Raw genomic sequence first — 21,861 nt, forward strand, 5'->3', positions numbered from 1 at the left:
GGTGAAAATCTCACTTCCGACACAATGACTGCTCTGCAGAAAGACACTTTACACCCCCTATCCCTCCGCTGTAATATCATCAGTATTACCCAAAACTGCTATGAAATTGCAAATTTGATCCCTTTTCTCCAATTCTAGACCAAAAAGTCAACCCAAAAATGCAGGAAGAGGGGAGAAAAAAATTAAGGGAAAAATTGTCTATTTATAACTCGCACTACATTCGTCCATCATGAAATAAGGGGAAATAATTACTAGTCTTAGTCCTATATACCTCACATGTTTCTGCAGTTTAAACAAATCTGTTGTTATCTAATAAACAAACATATATGCAATTCCCTGACCAAAGAATATGAAAATCTATGCATTTTCAGATGAGCTGTGCGGCATTCTGCAAACACTATAATGCATCAGAAAACTGCGGAATTTCAGACAGAAATTTAAAAGCACATGAATTTTGAATTAAACAGAACATTTTTATTTTTGAACATAAATGCATTCTGTAAAAAGATGAGATAAATTCAATATAAATCAAACACGAAAATACTTTAAAACAGTAATCATGATGCAATATTAGACTTTTTAACACTTTCATCGAAAACCACACAGTTTTTCTCTGTTAACGTAGTTTCAAGTGCCAAATTGTGGTCAAATCTAAAATGTTGAAACATGCAGTGCCTATCAATTTTAAAATATCTCCTATATAGCTGTATTTCCATAGGATAAGTAAGTTGAAATAATCTGATTATGTAACACTACAACAGCTTTTTCATCCCTACCCCCCAGTTTGGAATCTGATAATTTAAAAGCACATGAATTTTGAATTCCACAGAACATTTTTATTTTTGAACATAAATGCATTCTTCAAAAAGATGAGATGAATTCAATATAAATCAAACACGAAAATACTTTAAAACAGTAATCATGATGCAATATTAGACTTTTAACACTTTCATCGAAAACCACACAGTTTTTCTCTGTTAACATAGTTTTAAGTGCCAAATTGTGGTCAAATCTAAAATGTTGAAACATGCAGTGCCTATGAATTTCAAAATATCTCCTATATAGCTGTATTTCCACAGGATAAGTAAGTTGAAATAATCTGATTATGTAACACTACAACAGTTTTTTCATCCCCACCCCCCGGTATGGAATCTGATACATTGCTGACCAATCATAGGTCGCCCCGTTCACTCGAGCCTGTCAAATGATTTACAATGGCGATGGTGCCTACAACTTTCCTGACCAAGAGATATGCACAACCGTCGATCAACACACAAGCCATTAATGTTATCTTCCAATATGAGAGGCCATGATAAACACACAAGCGTCCTTTTCAAGCTCGGAAATTAAGTCATCACCAAAAAGCAAAGTTTACAGAGGTCCCAAACTGATTACGATTTGCCCTCCACTTCCACCACAGGTGTCATAGAGATCAGGGATGAAATTGATATGCATCATCGTTCTCCTAAAGCCAGTCCAGGAAGAGATCAGGTTTTGAGATGTAGACCTGAAATGTTAAATTTGGATGAGAATGAGAATTCTGGGGCGAATACTATCCAGGGAAATGGTCATTGACATCCAGAAAATGGTCAAAATGTGGAATTCTGTCATTCAGTTAAATGTCAAGGGGAGAAGACAGGCCTGTGCAGTACCAAATTTCCAGCCCATTACTATTAGTGAGCAGAAGTGGGGATGAGGTTGGATTTACTTCTTAAAGTGTATGAAATGCACATTTATCTCACCTGTTTTGCTTCTTTTTTTTTAATACTTGTGTTGAGGTCAATCATTCCACTCTATGAAACATTGCCCTGGCACCTGAAATGATAGGAGGCTGGGGATAAATATGCAATAAAAAACAGTGAGAAAATAAGAAAAAAATATGGTTTCAACTGGAAATAGAAATAAACCTCTTTATTTCTCGCGAACAGCCCGTCACTGGCCCTCCAAAAAGAAACCAGTTAACAATCAGTAAAAAAGTAAACCTTGAGTGTCACATAAGTCTAAGCCAATCTCAAAGGTAGATGCCATGTTTTGAGGTTCGGTCTAAATATTAAGGCCAACTGCATGTTTGGTCAAAAGTCACACAGGTGTGAATTTTGGAGTGTACATGTTAACATTTCATTGTATGATGTCAAAAACATGTTAGGTCTAAATGTTAAGGCCAACTGCAGACTTGGTTCAAGGTCACAACATGTAAATAGGGTTAGGGCACATGATTTTTTTACACAATTGTGGGTTTGGGCTAGGGTCAGAACTAGGTCTTGGCTTAGGCCTAGGCTACATGCTTTTTGACAAGATTGTGGGTTAGGGTTAGGGTAAGGACTGGGTCTTGGGTTAGGGTTAGGGTCAGCCTTGTTTACATCTCGTGACTTTAGACCAAATCTGGAGTTGAGTTGGCCTTAATATTTAGACCTAACCATGTTTTGATATCATTGTGAAGAAAATGTTACACATTTACAACCCAAAATTCACACTCAACCAACGGATACCCCCAATCATGGCTATTTTGATACCAAATAGTCAAAAAACTTACTGCTGGGCAATAAAAAAGCAGTATTCTTACTATTTCTGACACTTTCCATTCAAAACTTCAGGAAATAAGCCCTTGAAAAAATATCAACATCCCGAGTCGGCCATGTTTCTTTATCTCATCAGGACTCAGACTAGCAATTATTTGCCCATTGACTTCAATGTTAAATGGCTGTAACATCACAGGCTGTAGCTTTTTTCTCAACATTCCGTTGGTTCCAATCTTTATAGGCACAATGGGGACAACATTTGGCAATCTCCTCATCATAATTTTGTAGGGGGTTGACCATTTAGATTTTTTGCTACACGGATTTGAAGTTGACTGGGGTGAAAATCTCACTTCCGACACAATGACTGCTCTGCAGAAAGACACTTTACACCCCCTATCCCTCCGCTGTAATATCATCAGTATTACCCAAAACTGCTATGAAATTGCAAATTTGATCCCTTTTCTCCAATTCTAGACCAAAAAGTCAACCCAAAAATGCAGGAAGAGGGGAGAAAAAAATTAAGGGAAAAATTGTCTATTTATAACTCGCACTACATTCGTCCATCATGAAATAAGGGGAAATAATTACTAGTCTTAGTCCATCTAACTTCGGTTTATTCTAAAGATTACCATGGTAAAATAGAATTCAAATGACAGCAGATGGACACATTCAAAGAGAATTAGTTTTTATATCTTTTATTTTAATACCAATTGTACAAATATCACAAATCACACTGTAAAGCATACAGGTAATATGAAAAAAAAACAACAGAAAATCAATAACAGATCACAGTAAATCAAATCAATCATTTAATAATTTTTCAATTTTGAGAAAAAAGAATTGAAAATTTGGTAGTGTGCTTGCAAACTGTAGGAAAAAGTCAAAATAATGTTTATTAAATGACTATAGATTAGTTTAATGGCTGCAATTGTGTATTTCATTTACATACATTCCTTAGTTTATTACGGTTTTTATTACCGTAATTTGTTTCAAATTTTACATTACCCTTACTAAAACACATAACACCAATTCTATGGATAACAGTAGCTTACTTCTGATTGAATGTAATGCTGCCAGTTCATCTTTATTACCTGAAGATTACGCCAGTACAAATATTATCCATACATCTAGTAGGTCATAATCTTGATAACGATAAAAGGATACTTTTCGTAACGTCGTGCTTTTAGAATAAAACCAGTGATTGTTTCACATAAAAATTGTGTTCTGTTAATCTAGTCTTAGGGCCTATGTATTTTGGTGTTTATTTTACTTGTAAATATCATATAAATATTATATAAACAGCCTAGCTCCACTTTACTAACTTTATTATAAGTCCTATTATATGTGCCACTCACCGATAATTTGTATTCAATAACTTTAGAACTACTTTAATGATAACCACAGTCAAACAAATATAAACAAAAGCACCAATGAAAAACAGCAAAAAATTAAATAAACAAAAACAACTAAAGGAAAAACATAATAAAACATAATACTAATAAAAAATAAACAAACATGTATTACTAATGACAATATTATATATTATAATATGCAAAATCATTAAAGAACCAGCGGCTGCCAGGCAGGATACGCCCACATTTTCGAGAGATGGATAGGGAACAAGCTAAAAAGGAAGTGATTTTTCCTACAATCAAGGGCCATAATTCAATTCGATATGCGCAAATATCGAAAGGAACCGAGATCTTTGGGTAATAAACTTACATTTCAAGTTTCAACAAAATCGGATAAAAATTGTGACCTCTATAGGGCCCACAACCTTGATATACCATATTTTTACGCTATTTGAGAATGAACGGCAGCCATTTTGTCTGTCAATTTTGGGCCGATTTTCATGAAATTCAAACTCAGTCGTCCTTAGGGTGTAACGGTGATATAATAATACGTTTTTTTAAATCGGATAAAAATTATGACCTCTATAAGGTCCACAAGCTAAAAACGTGATTTTTCGTACAATCAGGGGCCATAATTCAGGAAATTATGGTCCGATATGCGCGAATATCGAAAGGAACCGAGATCTTTGGGTTATAGACTTACATTTCAAGTTTCAACAAAATCGGATAAAAATTGTGACCTCTATAGGGTCCACAACCTTGATATACCATTTTCTTACGCTATTTGAGAACGAACGGCGGCCATTTTGTCTGTCAATTTTCACGAAATTCGAATTCAGTCGTCCCTAGGGTGTAACGGTGATATAATAATACGTTTTTTTAAATCGGGTAAAAATTATGACTTCTATAGGGTCCACAAGCTAAAAACGTGATTTTTCGTACAATCAGGGGTCATAAGTCAGGAAGTTACGGTCCGATATGCACGAATATCGAAAGGAACCGAGATCTTTGGGTTATAAACTTACATTTCAAGTTTCAACAAAATCGGATAAAAATTGTGACCCCTGTAGGGTCCACAACCTTGATATACCATATTCTTACGCTATTTGGGAACGAATGGCGGCCATTTTGTCTGTCAATTTTGGGCCGATTTTCACGAAATTTGAACTTAGTCAAACTTAGGGTGTAACGGTGATATAATAGAACGGTTTTTTAAATCGGATAAAAATTATGACTTCTATAGGGTCCACAAGTTAAAAACGTGATTTTTCGTACAATCAGGGGTCATAAGTCAGGAAGTTACGGTCCGATATGCACGAATATCGAAAGGAACCGAGATCTTTGGGTTATAAACTTACATTTCAAGTTTCAACAAAATCGGATAAAAATTGTGACCCCTGTAGGGTCCACAACCTTGATATACCATATTCTTACGCTATTTGGGAACGAATGGCCGCCATTTTGTCTGTCAATTTTGGGCCTATTTTCACGAAATTCGAACTTAGTCAACCTTAGGGTGTAACGGTGATATAATAGAACGGTTTTTTAAATCGGATAAAAATTATGACTTCTATAGGGTCCACAAGCTAAAAACGTGATTTTTTGTACAATCAGGGGCCATAATTCAGGAAGTTACGGTCCGATATGCACGAATATCGAAAGGAACCGAGATCTTTGGGTTATAAACTTACATTTCAAGTTTCACCAAAATCAGATAAAAATTGTAACCCCTATAGGGACCACAACCTTGATATACCATATTCTTACGCTATTTGGGAATGAACGGCGGCCATTTTGTGATTTTTCGTACAATCAGGGGCTATAATTCAGGAAGTTACTGTCCGATATGCGCAAATATCAAAAGGAACTGAGATCTTTGGGTTATAAACTTACATTTCAAGTCTCAACAAAATCGGATAAAAATTGTGACCTCTATAGGGTCCACAAGCTAAGAACGTGATTTTTCGTACAAACAGGGGCAATAATCCATGAAGTTTCGATCCGATACATGCCAATATCGAAAGCAGCCAAGATCTTTTGGGGATAAACCTATATTTCAAGTTTCGTCAAAATCGGATAAGAATTGTGACCTGTAGAGAGTCCACAAACAATTGTGGACGGATGGACAGACAGACAGACGGACGTCCGGACGGACAGGGGCGACGGCATAATACGTCCACATGAAAATGTGGGCGTATAAAAACAAATGAAATAATATAATATAAACATAACCACCAATGAAAAATAGAATGACAAATAAAATAATCTTAACAAATTTTGACATTTTTAATATATCAGTTAATGTAAATTGCCATGTAATTGAAAGCAGTCAATGTACATACAGAGCTTATAGCTCTTAAATAAAATAACTATCCATAATCCTATTATTACTGGAAATTAATATATAGCTGTATACAAGTTGCAGATGGATGTGATACCGTACTTACAATTATAGATGTATTCAAGTTGGGGAAGGATATGGTAATTAAATATACATTATGTAAGATTTAGATAAAGAGCTGACCATTCTTGCTATAATGACTCAGAAAAAGATAATGTAAAATGAAAATATTGAAAATTCCATTCAAATTACTTCATTCTGAGCCAAGTTATCACTGTTTGCAGTTTTGACAAGATGTGTGCATTGTGCTAACCAGGGCACTTGTATATTTGAGACTTAGACTTGCTTTCCCATTTTTAAATCAAATTTTTAAATGGCAAACCAATCTAATTTAGTTAAAATCTTGAGTATCCGATACTTGATTATGGTTTTGTTTTGTTAATAAATGTCTAATATTTCAGGTCTAAATAAAGACCTGCAATAGGCAGATTTAGCTCTTGTGTGTGTGTGTGTGTGTGTGTGTGTGTGTGTGTTTGTGTGTGTGGAAGGATATTATAATTATATATAACCATATACAAGTCAAGGAAGGATATGATCACCAATTCTGTACTATTACGTATTCGTGCAAACATTTAACCTTTTGATACATTTTTCCAAATCAAATATGCTTGATTTGGAATTATTCTTTATGACAGAAAATGTTTTACATACTGTGCCATTAATTTGTTTGTGTTAAATCGACATTAAGTTGACATTAATCTCCCTCTCCCTCTCTCTCGCTATCTCACACTGAGTAAAGTGGCATGGTTTTGATTCCTAGCGTGTATGTGACAAGGAGTAGGGTCACTTTCCCAATCTCGTGGGTTTCCTCTGAGTCTCCCTCTTTCTTCCACAAAGACCCCTACATGCAACTGATATATTGTACCATATGTCAGTCACAAATTGAACTAGTTTCTGTTGGTGGATGTTAAACCCCATTTCTGCATATTTTGCATGTATGAACTTTACTGTTCACCATCAACAGTCCCTTTTAGGTCCTCTTTTGTTGTGTCTATTGTCTCTGTTGTGTCTTTTGTGCCTGTCTTGTGTGTTGTGTCAGTCGAGTCTGTTGTGTTTATTGACATTGTCAGGTCTGTTGTTTCTGTCGTATCTGTTGTGATTATTGTCTTTGTTGTGTCTGATGCATGTGTGTCTGTTGATTCAGCAACATCTTCTGATTCTTCAGCTACTTCTTCTGTTACATCATCACAGTTAATAAATGGCAAAATATCTTCTTCCATTCCCAATTTTACAAATGTTAACAGATCTTCTACAGGTTTTTTGTCTTTTAATAATTCTGATGCTTTCTCTGTTAGGTCATCAATAAATATATCTGATCGAACTCGGAAAACCGGAAGTAAACTGAAATAAAAGATATGTCAATGTATAAATCTGTATATAAACATATCACAAATACTTTACCCCCTAAAGCCTAGCTCACAACAAGCACGGGTCGTAGGGTTTGGTAGCTCACAGACCACCCACAAGGAACCAGGTGAAAATTTTGTATGTGCAGGACCAGAAGTCTCTATGGCCAGTCTGCGATCCTCTAAGGCGCGTAAGACTCTCACACAGGTTTACTAAAATTCCCACCATCACGTACAGCGGGTCGTGATCTATACTTATAAAATTCTTGCAATCTTTTTTGAAATAACAGATAGAGAGAGAGAGAAATGGGGTTTAATGTCCACTCGACACAAACAAGGTCATTTCGGGACTAACATATGGTTTAATTTTATTTACATAATTGGCTTGCGTGTAAGGGTCTTTAGCGGTGGGAGGAAACCGGAGGCCCCGGAGAAAACCCACGAGGTTGGACAGGCAACCCTACTCCTTGCCATGTACAACCGGGGATTCGAAATCACGCCAGTCGACTCAATGACAGACTTTATGATACAGCACGTGCACGCTAACCATTCAGCCATCCAACCCTCCGAAATAACAGATAATTGAAGATAATAGTAAACTGCATGATGAAACAAGGACATAACAAACAATACATAACAGACGCCATAATTAGATAGACATTCCTTGAGCAGATACATTATGCCCCACCCAGAAATATATTTAATGGAATCACATGGTTCTGTATTGTTGGATGACAACACAATAATCTGAGAGACAAATGTCAATCCATTGCTCAGATATTCATATTAAAATTCACATTTTGTAGTAGTTTTCAATCAGCTCAAAAAATGCATTTCTTTATGTAAGACAGTGTTTATATATGTTTAATAATAAATGAGTGTAGGGTTCGGGGGTTTTTTTTCACATTAAAACTGATGCCTCTTTAAAATTGGTACTATACCTATCTTTATCCTGAGATTCTGTCATGTTAATCATTAATGCCACACCTTTATACACAAAGGTAAATCTTAAACTGTGTTTCTCACTCAAATAATTGATAAAATCAACAGTACAGTCATCCTTTGAACAAACTGCAATTATAATTAAATTATGCATCACTAAATGTTGTCGGGCATGTTAACCATAGACATAGCAGAACATTAAAATTTAGTAATAATTGAAAATATGTGCATATCTGTGGCATGCAGACATCTTTGTTCCAACATATTTTGTTTTGAGAATATTATATAAATGGAAAAAGATCTCTAGCCATCTTGCCACAGAATCATGCTCCAGTTTGCTATTTTGAATTTTATAAGACATGTCTGTAAGCTCTTGTATTAAGATTGGTGTGTATTTTGTATGATTTTCCATACACCTATTGTTTAAGCACTAGCTGGTTTGAATTTATGTAATAAAGGGTATGCCTATTAAATTAAAATTAGTATATTAATTACCTTGTTTTTGACATTTCAGCTCCCTATACCAACTGGATAAATGACTAGTATCTTCTTGAGCTGTAAATATCAAAAATACATTTAAACAAACCAGTTTTGTTTATTTCATTTAGAATACAGACATTCGCTAACTACTTTAGCCTACAACATTTGAGTTACGTAAAAGAAAACCCATAAAACCACATAGTTTTAGAAAGGGACTAAAACATTGGTTTGACTGCTATAAATCAAGCGAATCATTCATTTAAAAGTCCTGAGTTTATTCTATATCATATGTGTGCACAATGATAAATTTTGATTTCCTAATGAACAGCTAATAACACAAGCTGGATTCATAAGAAAATCACCGATTTTGTGAATAAGATAAGTTTATGTGTAAGTTTATCACTATTACCTGGTTGAAAGGATCTGATAATGTCTTTTACTTCTCTCTCTATTTCAACAATTCGTAACTTTTCATCAAGTTCAAGAGATCGCAACTCCAAATTATGAATTTCATTCACTAAATTGTAAATTTCTCTAAAAAACGAAAAAGAAAAGAAAGTATCTTTATTATATGAAGAAAAGAAAGTATCTTTATTATATGTACATAGGGTAAGACATATGAACAGAAATTCTGTTGAACTATAGCTGAGTATACTGAGATACTTGAAATGAAATGGGGTTTGACATTCTACTGTTCTGCTCCTTAATGGATGAAGATGGGCATACACCATACAGTGTGCTATGAGGGAAATTTAGCCCAAACAGTGACACTACAGCATTCCGATTTCCAACTGTCACAGGTTCTTTCATTTGCACGCTAACGTGTACACAGGACCTGTTTTTCATCCCATCCCAATGACTAGATGCTGGTTGCTTGCTATACATCAATGACGTGGGAAAACCAAGCTGGAAAATCCAGACAAACTTTCTCAGTCGTCACTGGGATCAGAACTGGAGGCTTCAAGGGAACTGAACCAGCACCTCACACACTGTGCCACCACGACTCTGGTTTATGTACCTGTTATCTATTGTATCAATGTCAGGTTTATCTCTAAAATATTCAAATGTAGAAACTTCTCTTCCAACCGTTTGTTCCAGTAATAATCTTCTAGCCATTAATCTTTGTCTTTCTTCTTGTAAATCTGACAAATATTTATTCATCTGAAAAATATTCAATTGACAATATGGTAATGGTTATATTCATGAATCATATTTAAAGAATATATGGAGACAAAATGAAAATGCATCCCTACACTTATTTGACTGGAAGTGCTGGCAGGACTTAATGTTGCTGAAATGTGATTTTTAATTGGCATGATTACATGCTGGATATTTACCGACACAAGAAAATTAACAATAACACTACTGGAACAAAGGCCAATCTGCCAGCTGATAACAGGTTTGGATAATATCAAACTTTATATATAGATATAGATATATATATATATATATATATATATATATATACTATTCAAAAAAAGTAGGGGATATTTGATTTTTAAGTGTTATTAAAGTCACCTAATGAAACTGACGAAGAAACAAATGACAAAATGAAATGAAGTTCACATTCATCGATTTATTCCAAATGATCGTTAGACTAAGTAAGGCACAGACTGACCATTATAAGGGTAAAATGATACCCGGGGTCAAACAGCAAAGTTACCACAGCATCACAACCAAGTCAGTAACGGGTAAATCCTCCTCTGTTTGCCAAACAAGCATTGATCCGATGTGGCATACTCCTAATGAGACGTCTAAGGTCATTTTGGTCCAGATTGTCCCATTCCTGTTGCAACGCAGCAGCAAGTTCTTGGACATTGGCAGGACGTTGTTGACGTTGACGTAACCTCTGTCCAAGCATGTCCCAGACATGCTCGATGGGGGAGAGGTCGGGACTCAGTGCTGGCCAAGGTAATGTGGTGATGTTCTGTTGTTGGAGGTAACCTGTAACGATCCTGGCCCTGTGACATCTTGCGTTGTCATCCTGGAAGATGAAACGGCGGCCATGACGTCGTGCGAACGGCACAACATGGACTGCCAAGATGTTGTCCCGGTAGTACTGGCCTGTAACACGCCCTGCAACAACATGTAAAGCCGTTCTTCCAGCAACAGTGATGCCTCCCCACACCATAACAGAACCACCCCCAAATCGATCATGTCTGATGACGTTAACGTCTTGGAAGCGCTCGTTTCGACGACGCCACACCCTCCTACGTCTGTCCAAAAAATCAACAGAGAACCTTGACTTATCTGAAAACATCACATTGCTCCAGCGTCAATTATCCCAGTGTTGACGATCCCTACACCAACGACGTCTTGTCTGAATGTGATGATCTCTCAAACAAGGGATCACGCGAGGACGTCGGGCGCGAAGGTGGCCCCTATGCAGTCGATTCCGAATCGTCTGGCCACTCACTCTCACACCAGTGTCTGTTTGAAGACGAGCGCTGATCTGATTTGCTGTGATGACACGATTTCTCAAGGCCAAGGTACGGATAAATCGATCCTGGGCTTGAGTTGTCGCCCTTGGTCGACCTGAGCGTGGTCTGTCCTGTACAGATTGTGTATCACGGTATCTGGACCATAGCCTGCTTATGACAGACTGAGAAACATTCATCGTCCGCGCCACAACCGCCTGTGTTGTGCCGATCTGTAGCATGCCAAGGGCACATAACCTTTCATTTTGGGTAAGCCGACGCATATCAAAATTTGTTTTCTGGTCACTAAAACAATTAAACTGATGTTTCCACCCTGGAATTCAATGCCACAATGACTGTAACATTCAAAGTCAGAGTCGTGCAAATCTTGGGTTGGACCCCCATGATGATCCCAAGCATCACCTGCATTCCATGCGGTAGCTATTGGTGCGTTTGGGCGTCACATGTAACTGGAAATGTTTCTTCTGTTAGGTTCTATAGTGACTTTTTTCGTAGTCATTTGCATATTTTAGTATTATGCCCCCAAAATCAAATATCCCCTACTTTTTTTGAATAGTATATATATATATATATATATATAAGAGAGAGAGAGAGAGAGAGAGAGAGAGAGAGAGAGAGAGAGATGGGGTTTAAGTCTACACAACACAAACTAGGTCATTTTGGGACTAACATATGGTTTAATTTTATTTCAATAATTCGCTTGCGCGTAGGGTTTTTTAGCAGTGGGAGGAAACCGGAGAAAACCCACGGGGTTGGACAGGCGACCCTACTCCTTGTCACGTACAACCGGGGATTCGAAACCACGCCAGTTGACTCAATGACAGGCCTTATGATACAGCGCACATGTGCTAACCATTCAGCCATCCACACCACCACCCCCCAAACATTAAAGATAACTTTACAAAAAACCTGAATTCAGCAGATCGTGGAACAATGATTTTAAGAAAACAATACGACTTTTCTATGACACAATCTTAGGACTACGGACAATTCAGAAAAACAAAACATGCGGTTCTGAAAGAAAATAAATGACAAAGTAGCAAATTGAAAATAAATCCAAAACTAACATTAAACTAATGAAAATGTTACATGAGCCCACGGGTAACTCAGAACCGTCTACATCAAATGTTTTTATTTTATTTATTGATGGATAGTGAATATCATGTGCATGACTATTTATACATGTATATAAATACAAGTGGCTGCTGGCAATGCATGTGCATAGGGACTGTTTTGTAGTCACTTTAGAAGTTGTCATTTAAGATTGAACTTTTGTAAGTCTACTTGTGTTGGGGCCGATTTCTAAATTTCTAGTTAATGGGAGCCATGGTGGCTAAGTGGGTAAGATGCTGGCTAGCTCTGGGAGTCGCGGGTTCACTCCTGTTGTTGGCCGAGAAAGTTCAATATTTTCCGGTGATGTTTCCCCTTGTGCAGTAGCTACGAGAACGTAGCTAAAAACGTTGAGATATACTGATGTGTTTGTTTTTAGCTACGATTGGCAGCCTTCAGTTTGACGTGGCAAACTCATTTAGTACACGCCCTTTTTACCATATCCTGAGGTCTGCAATTTATTATCAGGTCCAAAATTGCCTTTTTGATTGGCTGTTATAAAAGCCTAATTTAGCCCCGCCTTCAAAATGACATATTATACGGACGGTCTATATGCTGTTTAAAAAGATGGCGGTCTTAGTAACGGCTTAACGCCTCGATTTTAAATACGACGATTTGTACCCGTTTCAGGTAGGATTATATGCTTAATTGTAGTTGGGTGTTGTAGAAATATTATAAATAACAATAATCAATCGTTGTTTTGATTAAAACTATTGTCAATTTTGTTTAAAAATGCCGGGTGTGAATCGCTCCCGGAGCTGCAACGTTATAGGTCATGGCCTCAGTTCTTAACTCGAAACACGGAGGGTTGAGAGATTAAGGTTTGTTATCTACTTGTGCAGGACAGAGGGTCTGACACAGGCAGTTGTCTAGTCATTCGGATGGGACAAAAAAACGAACGAGGTCCTGTGTACACATTGGTGCACATAAAAGTCAAAGATCCCTTGGCAACTGCAATTTGATATGAGAGTATAGTATATTGCGCCACTGTCCGGGCAAAATTTCCCTCGGAGGGCACTGTATATGGCCTATGCTGGTCTTCGTTAGCCCAGTTGGAGCAGAACAGTAGTGTATTAAACCCAATTTCATTTTATTTCTAATTCTAGTTGTGTGTGACTTTTTTACTTTTTTTTATAAATTTATAATATAAGACATAAGACGTTAAAAAATATTGGACGTATGATAAAATATAAGCTTTACATCATTCAATTTTTCTGTCCAAATCTGAATCTCATCTTCAATTACATTTCCTACAATATTTGGAGCTGACATCGTAAGGGTTTTTTGTTTGACTAAATTTGCAATCTTTCAATTAACACAGCTGTTTCAATTTTTCGTCCCCAAATTTTTAATGCGCTTAGAGTTGTCTCCCGTAGGAATATATTTAGTTATCCAGACTCATTTGTGTCATTTCTATTATATATTTCGTTGTTGTGACATCCAAGTCTACAATGTTTACGACGAAAGCATGGCCAAGAAAAACGTGAACACCAAAAAGATGAAAAATAAGAGTTCTAAGAAGGCTTTCAATATCGAGACTGTTACTCAACTTGGAGGAACAGAGGTGATCTATGTGTTTTATTGTCGTAAACGACCATAATGATACAGAAAAAACTGAAATCAATATTTCTAAATATTGCAATGTGCATGAAATTATTATGGTGGTATATAAAGTATTGGCTAAATTATTATATAGATCTACTGACTGTAGTGATATAGTGTAGATCTAAGTTCTAATCTAAGTTGTATTGTTAAATTTGTAAATAAACTACGCTTTATGAAATACAATCATTTATTTATTGCAGGAAGATTTTAAAATGCTTCAAAATATTGATACTGATGAAGATGACATTGATGAAGTCAAATCAGTGAAAAGTGATGGAAGTGATACAAGAACTGATGTAAGTGTAAGTCAAGGGATGTGGTCATAACGACCAAAATTGGTTTTTTGGCAAAACGGCCCTAGTTTGGTCATAACGACCAAACAGGTTGGTTATAATGGTCGAAAATTTAATGAAAAACAATTTATTTTACCAAATATTACAGACCGTACCCTTGAAAATAACAATCATTGAACAAAAAATAACAATTCACTCATAACATAATCATCTGAACATTTTTTCAACTAATTATTCTATCCAATTAAAATGCTCTTTGATAGGCCTAATCTCTCTGAAGATGGCTACATAGGATTAGTCATGATTAAGAAGTAACAAAGTCTCTAATTAGGTACTTCACACCCCTCTGATCTGATTAGGTAATTTGGGCTAGACATATCATTTGTTTTGGGTGTTTTACCTAAGGTAAAAGAACTGTTCGTAAATAACCCATTTATACCAACCAATGACAAAAAAATAACAAAATAAATAAGAAAAATACAAACAAATTCTCAAACTGGCTCATTAATAAGAATTTTAAAGCTCTTCTATCAAAATAATCTAATAACTTACATAGGTATATTCAATAAGTTAAACATAGTGCAAATGTCAAATGTTCTACCAATCAGCTGTAGTTTCAATAAGGAGTAAATTCATTATAGCAGTCTTGAATTTTATTTATACTTTTAAAGATACATGCATTTCAGCCTATATATTTTCATTTTTCAGATTAAAGAATTTATAAGTAAATTAGGGTTTGGAAATCAAGATAAAAAGAAAAGAACAAGGTAAATTCTTAATGTTTTCCTTTTCTCTAATTGCACAGCTACATCCATATTATAAAACTGATTTTCAGAAACATATCTATATAATTTTGTACTAACTGTTGAATTTTTTTCATATAAGCATATATTTTTGAATAGATCTGTGTAGTTTTTATGAATTATTGTTCTTCATTATTCAAGTAATATCAACGATGCAGATGATGAAGAATCAGATGAAGATAAACCACAAAAAATTAAACAGAAGAAAAAGGAGAAAGTGAAAAAATCTGCATCAAATGATAAAAACACAGATAAGAACCAAAAATCAGTTACAAAGATGACCCCGATACCCAAACTAAAGACAAGAGAAACTTCAAGTACAAGTAATAATAATAAAACACCAAAATTGGAGAAAACTAAGATATCAATTACCGCCTCCGGTCCCACAGCACCCATAAAATCTACTAAAAAGTCAAAAAATAAGTTCAAAGTTCAACATGATGAGATATCTTCAAGTACAACTTCTCCAGAAGAAGAAATCAGAAATCATATAGCATCTTATCGACCCCGGAAATTTCTCATTGTTAAACCCAATGAGGGTTTAGAGGATGACAAGGTAATTTCTGATAATGAACAGAGAATCATTTTGGTTTTAAAAAGAGTTATTCCCCCTTTAATATTTTCATATTTAGCAACCAAGCTATTCAAAGACTACACGTTTTATGCAATGGGTGCACTAAATGTATATTCCCATTTTAAATCAAATTGTCAGGCATTTTAGTTTGGAAACACTGAAGATACAATGCAATTCTGACATTCAGATTAGTTTTGTCATTTATTGTGCAAATTTATACCTACTGTCTCCTAGCTCTATTCATGCTGTGTATTTAGTATCTGGTTTATGCAGCGAGAGGAGGAAGGTTGTGAAGTTTTTATGTATATTCTGGGTCAATAAATAAATGAATTATCAACTGTAATACTTGCACAAGGCTTTGCCACTTTGAGATTTGTCATTACCCATGTTGTATTCTTGTACTGTTATTTGTATGTTTGGTTGGACAGCTACTCAGAACTGCTATTAGACTTATCTGATGTACAGAAGACCTCCACTAGAGAATTTATATCAGACAGAAATTTATATTGTGATTATCTTATTATCAGAGATTTAATTTAAATGTAATATTGATGTATCAACAGGATGCCATGGATAACAACATAGATCCATTACCATTAGATGTTGTTCAAGAAATGGAGAATTTTGCAGCAAAGCTACTCCAAGATGAAGTAGAAACTTACAGAAAGAGTAAGTTGATGTTGAATTTTTAGATCATCAGTTGTCCTAAAGGACCATAGATTGGTTCAACTCAATAACTTTAGCCTGTCTATACAGGCTGTTTCTAAACTTTTGGTAGTTTAATAGTGAAAAGTATGTTGCCGCTACATTTGAGGGACTCAATCAATTTTAATCAGAGTTGTCACCCTTGGTATGAATTGTTTTCTGATCCAATTCAGTTTGTCTCATCACATGTTGAAGTTTAGTTCTTTGAATAGTGAAAGGTTGAGTTTTTAACTTCCATTAATTATCTAGAGGTTACATCTCTTGTCACAGTAGTTACAGGAAGGCTACATTGGATTTTCATGAAATAAAAAACTAAATTTTACGTCCAAAGTATTGTTTATTTTTATATGTACTTACTTCAACGTCTTTATATGTACATGTTAGAAGACATGTATTTAAATTCTACGGAGACTTTTAACAAATATATTTAATTTTAATATACAGAAAAAGATGCATCCAAGAGCTCAGAAGCAAAATGGATTCAGACAGTTTTGGCATCTGGTACCTTGAGTGATAAAATGGCCGCCTTAACCTTGTTGATTCAAGAGTCTCCAGTTCATAATTTATCTTGCCTGGAGAATTTAGTTAATATGTCCAGGAAGAAAGGCAAAAGGGAGTGCATCCTGGCTACAGGTATTATTACCATTTTATTTCAAATTTTTTCCAAATAAGGTGGAGGAATACTGTGTATTCAGAGTTTTGTGATATTTAGCAAATTGGTTTTGAACATTTACGAAAATAAATATGTATGAAATGTTACAAAGGAGAGTTATCGCATTAGTTATGTTATATCTTTTCAGAAACATTGAGTGAATTATTTTTAACAGAAGTTCTTCCTTCAAGCAGAAAATTAAGAAAGTTTAACCAGGTAAACTGTTAACATTTACATGTAGCATCTTTCTTTAGAACAGGGGTCTCCAACACGTGGGCCACTTACGACCTGCGCAGCCTATCACTGTCATCAGATACCTCTTCCCCCAATTGCAGTACGTTGTGGCCGGCTAGATCCTTTCATGTTTTGAATTTGTTTTTATTGAGTCAATAATAATGATGTGCTCCTTCTTGTTAGCCTCTTCATTTAACTCTGGTATTACATGTACATCTTTTTGTGATTGCAAACAACATCAGATGTCTGATTAATAAATTATGATTGTTGCCTTGTGATTAAAGCCGTTTTTTTTACAGTTTTTGTACCTGGGCTTGCCCGAGTTTAACTTTGTGTCTCCTTCTTCACAATGTAGATGTATTTTCAAATAAAATTTGTCTTCAAAAGGATTTTTTCAATGAGTGTGGTTTAGCTTTATGACTATTAAAATGTTAAATAACATATACTGCATGAAATATTTTTAAAATACATGTGTCTGTGTTTTATTTCAGAATCCACTGACATCTCTAGCAAAGAATATGTCTGGACAAAAAGATCTAGTGGATAAAAAGTTGATTTTGTGGTATTTTGAGTCACAGTTAAAACAGAAATATTCTATATTTATAAAAGCACTTGATGTAAGATATTATTATTATTATATCATTTATCCTTGTATATTTACCAGGGCTGGAATACAGAATATTTAAAAAATTGTGCATGTTCTTCTGGGCACTGACTTTGGCAATTACCATTTGAAAATATACATTCTAGAGACAATTCTTTCAATAAACCGTGTGTTGAGTTTTTCAAGTGTTAATTAACAAATAAACTAATGTGGTTTAATTTGATCAGTAGGATGATGCTTAAAGATGCATCATGTAAGATTTAGATAAAGAACTGGCTGTTCTTGCTATAATAGTTCCAAATCAGATAATGAAAAATGAATATGTTGAAATTTTATTCAAATTTATGAGTGTTTGAAATTTTGACAAAATGTTGAGTAGATTCTTTATTATCAACGGTCTTGATTATCCATTTTATGGATAAAATCTTAAATGGCTGCAGGCTTCAAATCTACTTAAATCAGAGCCATCCGATGATCTAGAGAGTTGATTATGGGCTTGTCACGTTAATTGATTTCTATAACATTTGAAGCCAGAAAAAAGACCTACAACAGACAGATTGCGCTCTTACATAATGCATCATTTAATAGGTACTGTACTGTATGTTGATGTTTCCCTCTCCTACCGGGGGTGGGGGGGATCCCGTGTGCTGTATCATACGGTCTGTCATTGAGTCAACTGGCGTGGTTTCGATTTGCCAGTTGTACATGACAAGTAGTAGGATCGCCTGTCTAACCTCGTGAGTTTTCTCAGGGTCCTCCGGTTTCCTCCCACAGCTAAAGACCCCTACGCTCAAGCGAATTATTGAAATAAAAATTGAACCATATGTTAGTCCCGAAATGACCTAGTTTGTGTCGGGTGGACGTTAAACCCCATTTCTCTCTCTTTCTCCTCTCCTACCATGACTATAAGTAATTTTGATAAATTTTATAATTTATATTTTACAGACCATGTCACATGATACTGTTTTAGCCCCTAAACAAAAAGCAGTCAGTAAGTTTGATTTTACTTATTTTAACCGCGATTCAACATAAACTCCGAATAAACATTTTATTAAAAAAAAAATATTTTATTTATCCTTTCATAAAGTTCATTGTTTGTTAAAAAGGAAAGCTCTAAAACTTAGGAAAATTTTAAAGAAGAAACATTTTATTAAAAAAAAATATTTTATTGATCCTTTCATAAAGTTCATTGTTTGTTAAAAAGGAAAGCTCTAAAACTTAAGAAAACTTTGCACTCATACTGAAATGAAGATATTTTTAGCATAAAATGAAAGTAGTCCCATTACAATTTTGCATTCACCGCATAATATTGTATGGATATATTTACTTGTCTTTCAGCTTCTATGTTTAAACTATTAAGTAATAAACCAGAACAAGAAAATGTAAGTTTTTATTTACATTGTATCATTAAATAAAACATCTAGTAGCTTTTCTCGCTTATGTTATTGGAAATCATCCAGGGACATGAATGTTTATGCCTAAGATGTTAAACGTTAAGAAAAGTCAAATATACTCTTTTTAAATGATTATTTAATTTTACATACCTAATCAAAATAAATTCATTTCATCAGTATGAAATTAATGAATACATAGTTAATTGCCATATTTATGCGTCGTCCATGTCTGTCCTTCTAGAGGCTAAAGTAATCCATTTGACTCAAAATTTATGCACAATGTTCATGAGACAAAGAATCCTATTGACTTTCAATAATTTCCGATAATTACTATGAGAGTTATCAGTCTTGTATTTTAAGTGCTCTCAGTTTCAACAAAAGAATAAAATATGACAACCGTTATGGACTTGCTGATGACTTAGCTGCTGTGGGTGTATGTTTCATTGCCTGGCAACCTATCTTTTATATATTTGTAGATATTATTACCAATGTTGGTAAATAAACTGGGAGATCCTGATTATAAATTAGCATCTAGAGCAGCTCATCATCTTAGTAAATTAGGTAAAAAAATCATATTGATTTGATTATTCGTAAATTATAACGCCATTACCAAAAATTATTTATGAGTGGTTTTCGATCACCGACAAATAATTTCAGGTGTTTGCCTAAATGTGCATCACAACAGATTGTCAGTTGTGGTAATGTTCGATTGATTAAAACCAGATACCCATCTCCAAAGCTCCCTCATGTATCTAACCAGTTCTAAATAAGGCCCTTTCTGTTTTTTCTTTAAATATTATTCAAATAATCATCCCTATTATACTATGAGAACCACTACGACTCAGTGAGTAAGATGCTGGCTGGCTAAACAGGAGGTCCAGAGTTCGACCTCATCATTGGCTGAGAAACTACCATGGGATATTTCCAGCGTACTTTCCCATTTTCAATGTTGCAAGGAACACTCAAGTTTTTCAGGTCTGAGGTCCGTTTTACACATTGACCTGCAATATTTCCCTGATAGAACACTGCATGGTGTATGCACATCTTCAGTAGCCTGATTGTTGCATAACAGTAGGATGTTAAACCCCTTTTCGGTGTTTGCTGAATGGTTAGCAAGTGCACCTTGGATCAGAAGGCCTGTCTTTGAGTCAAGGAGCATGGTTTTGATTCCCCGCTTGTATGTGATGAGAAGTAGGGTTGCCTGTCCAACCTTGTGGGTTTTATCTGGGTCCTCCTTTTTACTCCCACTGCTAAGGCCCCTACGCAAAAGTTAATTATTGAAATAAAATTTCACTATATGTCAGTCCCGAAATGACCTGGTTTTTGTTGAGTGGACGTTAAACCCAATTTCATTTCAATTCATCCCTATGATACTATTATTGTTTTATTTACTAGTTGAGCAACATAGTAGAATGACTATGGTTGTTATACAGGAAGTAGAGAGACTACTATATAGACCTAATATATGTAGTAAAGCACAGTAAGTACTATCATATTGTCTTCTCTTCAACAAAACAATAATAATAATATAACAGACACAAAACTTTGAAATCAAGACAATGAATATTGTGTGAAGAAACCTAATTTCTAGAGTCACTGTACAGTTTGGAATCTTTACATCCATGCCACAAACTGTCCAACCTCGTGGGTTTTCGCGGGTTCTCCGGTTTCCTCCCACAGCTAAAGAACCCTACGCGTAAGCAAATTATTGGAATAAAATTGAACCATATGTTAGTCCCAAAATGACCTATTTTGTGTCGAGTGAACGTTAAACCGTTAAGATATACCAATTTATGATTTATTAATATAGTATAATAAAGTAAACTTGTTTTGTTTCAGGTACTATGCTATGTGTTTTTTAAGTCAGATTGTTTTAGATCTTGATGATAAAGAATTAGCTATGAAGCTTATAGACCTCTACTTCTCCTTCTTTACAGTAAGTTTTATAACATTAATTCAAATTTAAATACTCAGGAATGACCTAACAAGTGAACCCACCATTAATTTCTGCACATGTATTTCATAAAATACAACAACTATTTATATGGAATACAATCATTAGTTTGTTATAAATATAGCAAGACGTTACTACAAGCGTTCTTTTATGACTCATTCCTTAGTTTGTTCATTTTTTAGTTCATTCATGAGACTTACACTCCTCTTCCACCATTGTTGATATCACACACAAATGATAGCTGGTAAAGTGATAGGTAATATATATGAAGTAATGCAATAAAACGTGATAGTAGTGCAATTAAAGGTGATAGTAGTGATAGTAATGCAACAAAGGGAATAGTAATGCAATAAAAAGAGATAGTAATGCAATAAAAAGTGATAGTAATGCAATAAAAGGTAATGGTAATGCAATAAAAAGTGATAGTAATGCAATAAGAGGTGATAGTAATGCCA

The 21,861-nt window shown here is 35.0% G+C and overlaps 2 protein-coding genes and 1 long non-coding RNA gene across 4 annotated transcripts in view; 1 reads left to right on the forward strand and 2 right to left on the reverse strand.

The window, feature by feature from the left end:
* Positions 1-462: 462 nt before the first annotated feature.
* LOC126821678 (uncharacterized) lies at positions 463-2,990 on the reverse strand. Of its 2 annotated transcripts, none has more exons than XR_007680441.2 (3): positions 2,564-2,990; positions 1,743-1,815; positions 463-1,507 (listed from the first exon to the last, which is right to left on the reverse strand). It is a non-coding gene; the product is annotated as an uncharacterized LOC126821678 (long non-coding RNA). The 2 variants fall into 2 exon arrangements; XR_007680440.2 differs by having other exon boundaries at positions 465-1,507; positions 2,534-2,982.
* A 217-nt stretch (positions 2,991-3,207) lies between these two features.
* On the reverse strand, positions 3,208-13,925 carry LOC126820903 (uncharacterized). The gene is made up of 6 exons (XM_050549077.2): positions 13,789-13,925; positions 10,059-10,201; positions 9,450-9,574; positions 9,056-9,115; positions 8,560-8,689; positions 3,208-7,613 (listed from the first exon to the last, which is right to left on the reverse strand). The coding sequence occupies exons 1-6, from the start codon at positions 13,858-13,860 to the stop codon at positions 7,217-7,219; spliced, it is 927 nt and encodes a 308-aa protein (XP_050405034.1). The 5' UTR covers positions 13,861-13,925; the 3' UTR covers positions 3,208-7,216.
* Positions 13,926-14,047: 122 nt separating this feature from the next.
* The window catches only part of LOC126820901 (CCAAT/enhancer-binding protein zeta), a 32,278-nt gene continuing 24,464 nt past the window's right edge, over positions 14,048-21,861 (forward strand). The window contains exons 1-13 of the mRNA XM_050549076.2: positions 14,048-14,152; positions 14,394-14,489; positions 15,195-15,253; positions 15,431-15,845; positions 16,427-16,532; positions 17,013-17,201; positions 17,369-17,436; positions 17,946-18,071; positions 19,004-19,049; positions 19,397-19,440; positions 19,929-20,013; positions 20,848-20,932; positions 21,292-21,388. Coding sequence (XP_050405033.1) covers positions 14,057-14,152; positions 14,394-14,489; positions 15,195-15,253; positions 15,431-15,845; positions 16,427-16,532; positions 17,013-17,201; positions 17,369-17,436; positions 17,946-18,071; positions 19,004-19,049; positions 19,397-19,440; positions 19,929-20,013; positions 20,848-20,932; positions 21,292-21,388 — 1,512 coding nt within the window. The 5' untranslated portion in view covers positions 14,048-14,056. The remainder of the gene's footprint in view (positions 14,153-14,393; positions 14,490-15,194; positions 15,254-15,430; positions 15,846-16,426; positions 16,533-17,012; positions 17,202-17,368; positions 17,437-17,945; positions 18,072-19,003; positions 19,050-19,396; positions 19,441-19,928; positions 20,014-20,847; positions 20,933-21,291; positions 21,389-21,861) is intronic.

Source organism: Patella vulgata, chromosome 5 (assembly GCF_932274485.2).
Source record: "Patella vulgata chromosome 5, xgPatVulg1.2, whole genome shotgun sequence".
Lineage (NCBI taxonomy): Eukaryota > Metazoa > Mollusca > Gastropoda > Patellidae > Patella > Patella vulgata.

Coding starts and splice junctions, on each gene's coding strand:
- LOC126820903 (XM_050549077.2), bottom strand. CDS start 13,860: ATGTCAGCTCCAAATATTGTAGGAAATGTAATTGAAGATGAGATTCAG. Junction 9,575..10,058: donor ATTGATACAATAGATAACAG/GTACATAAACCA, acceptor TTCGTTTTTTAG/AGAAATTTACAATTTAGTGA. Junction 7,614..8,559: donor GAATCTCAGGATAAAGATAG/GTATAGTACCAA, acceptor CTTTTATTTCAG/TTTACTTCCGGTTTTCCGAG.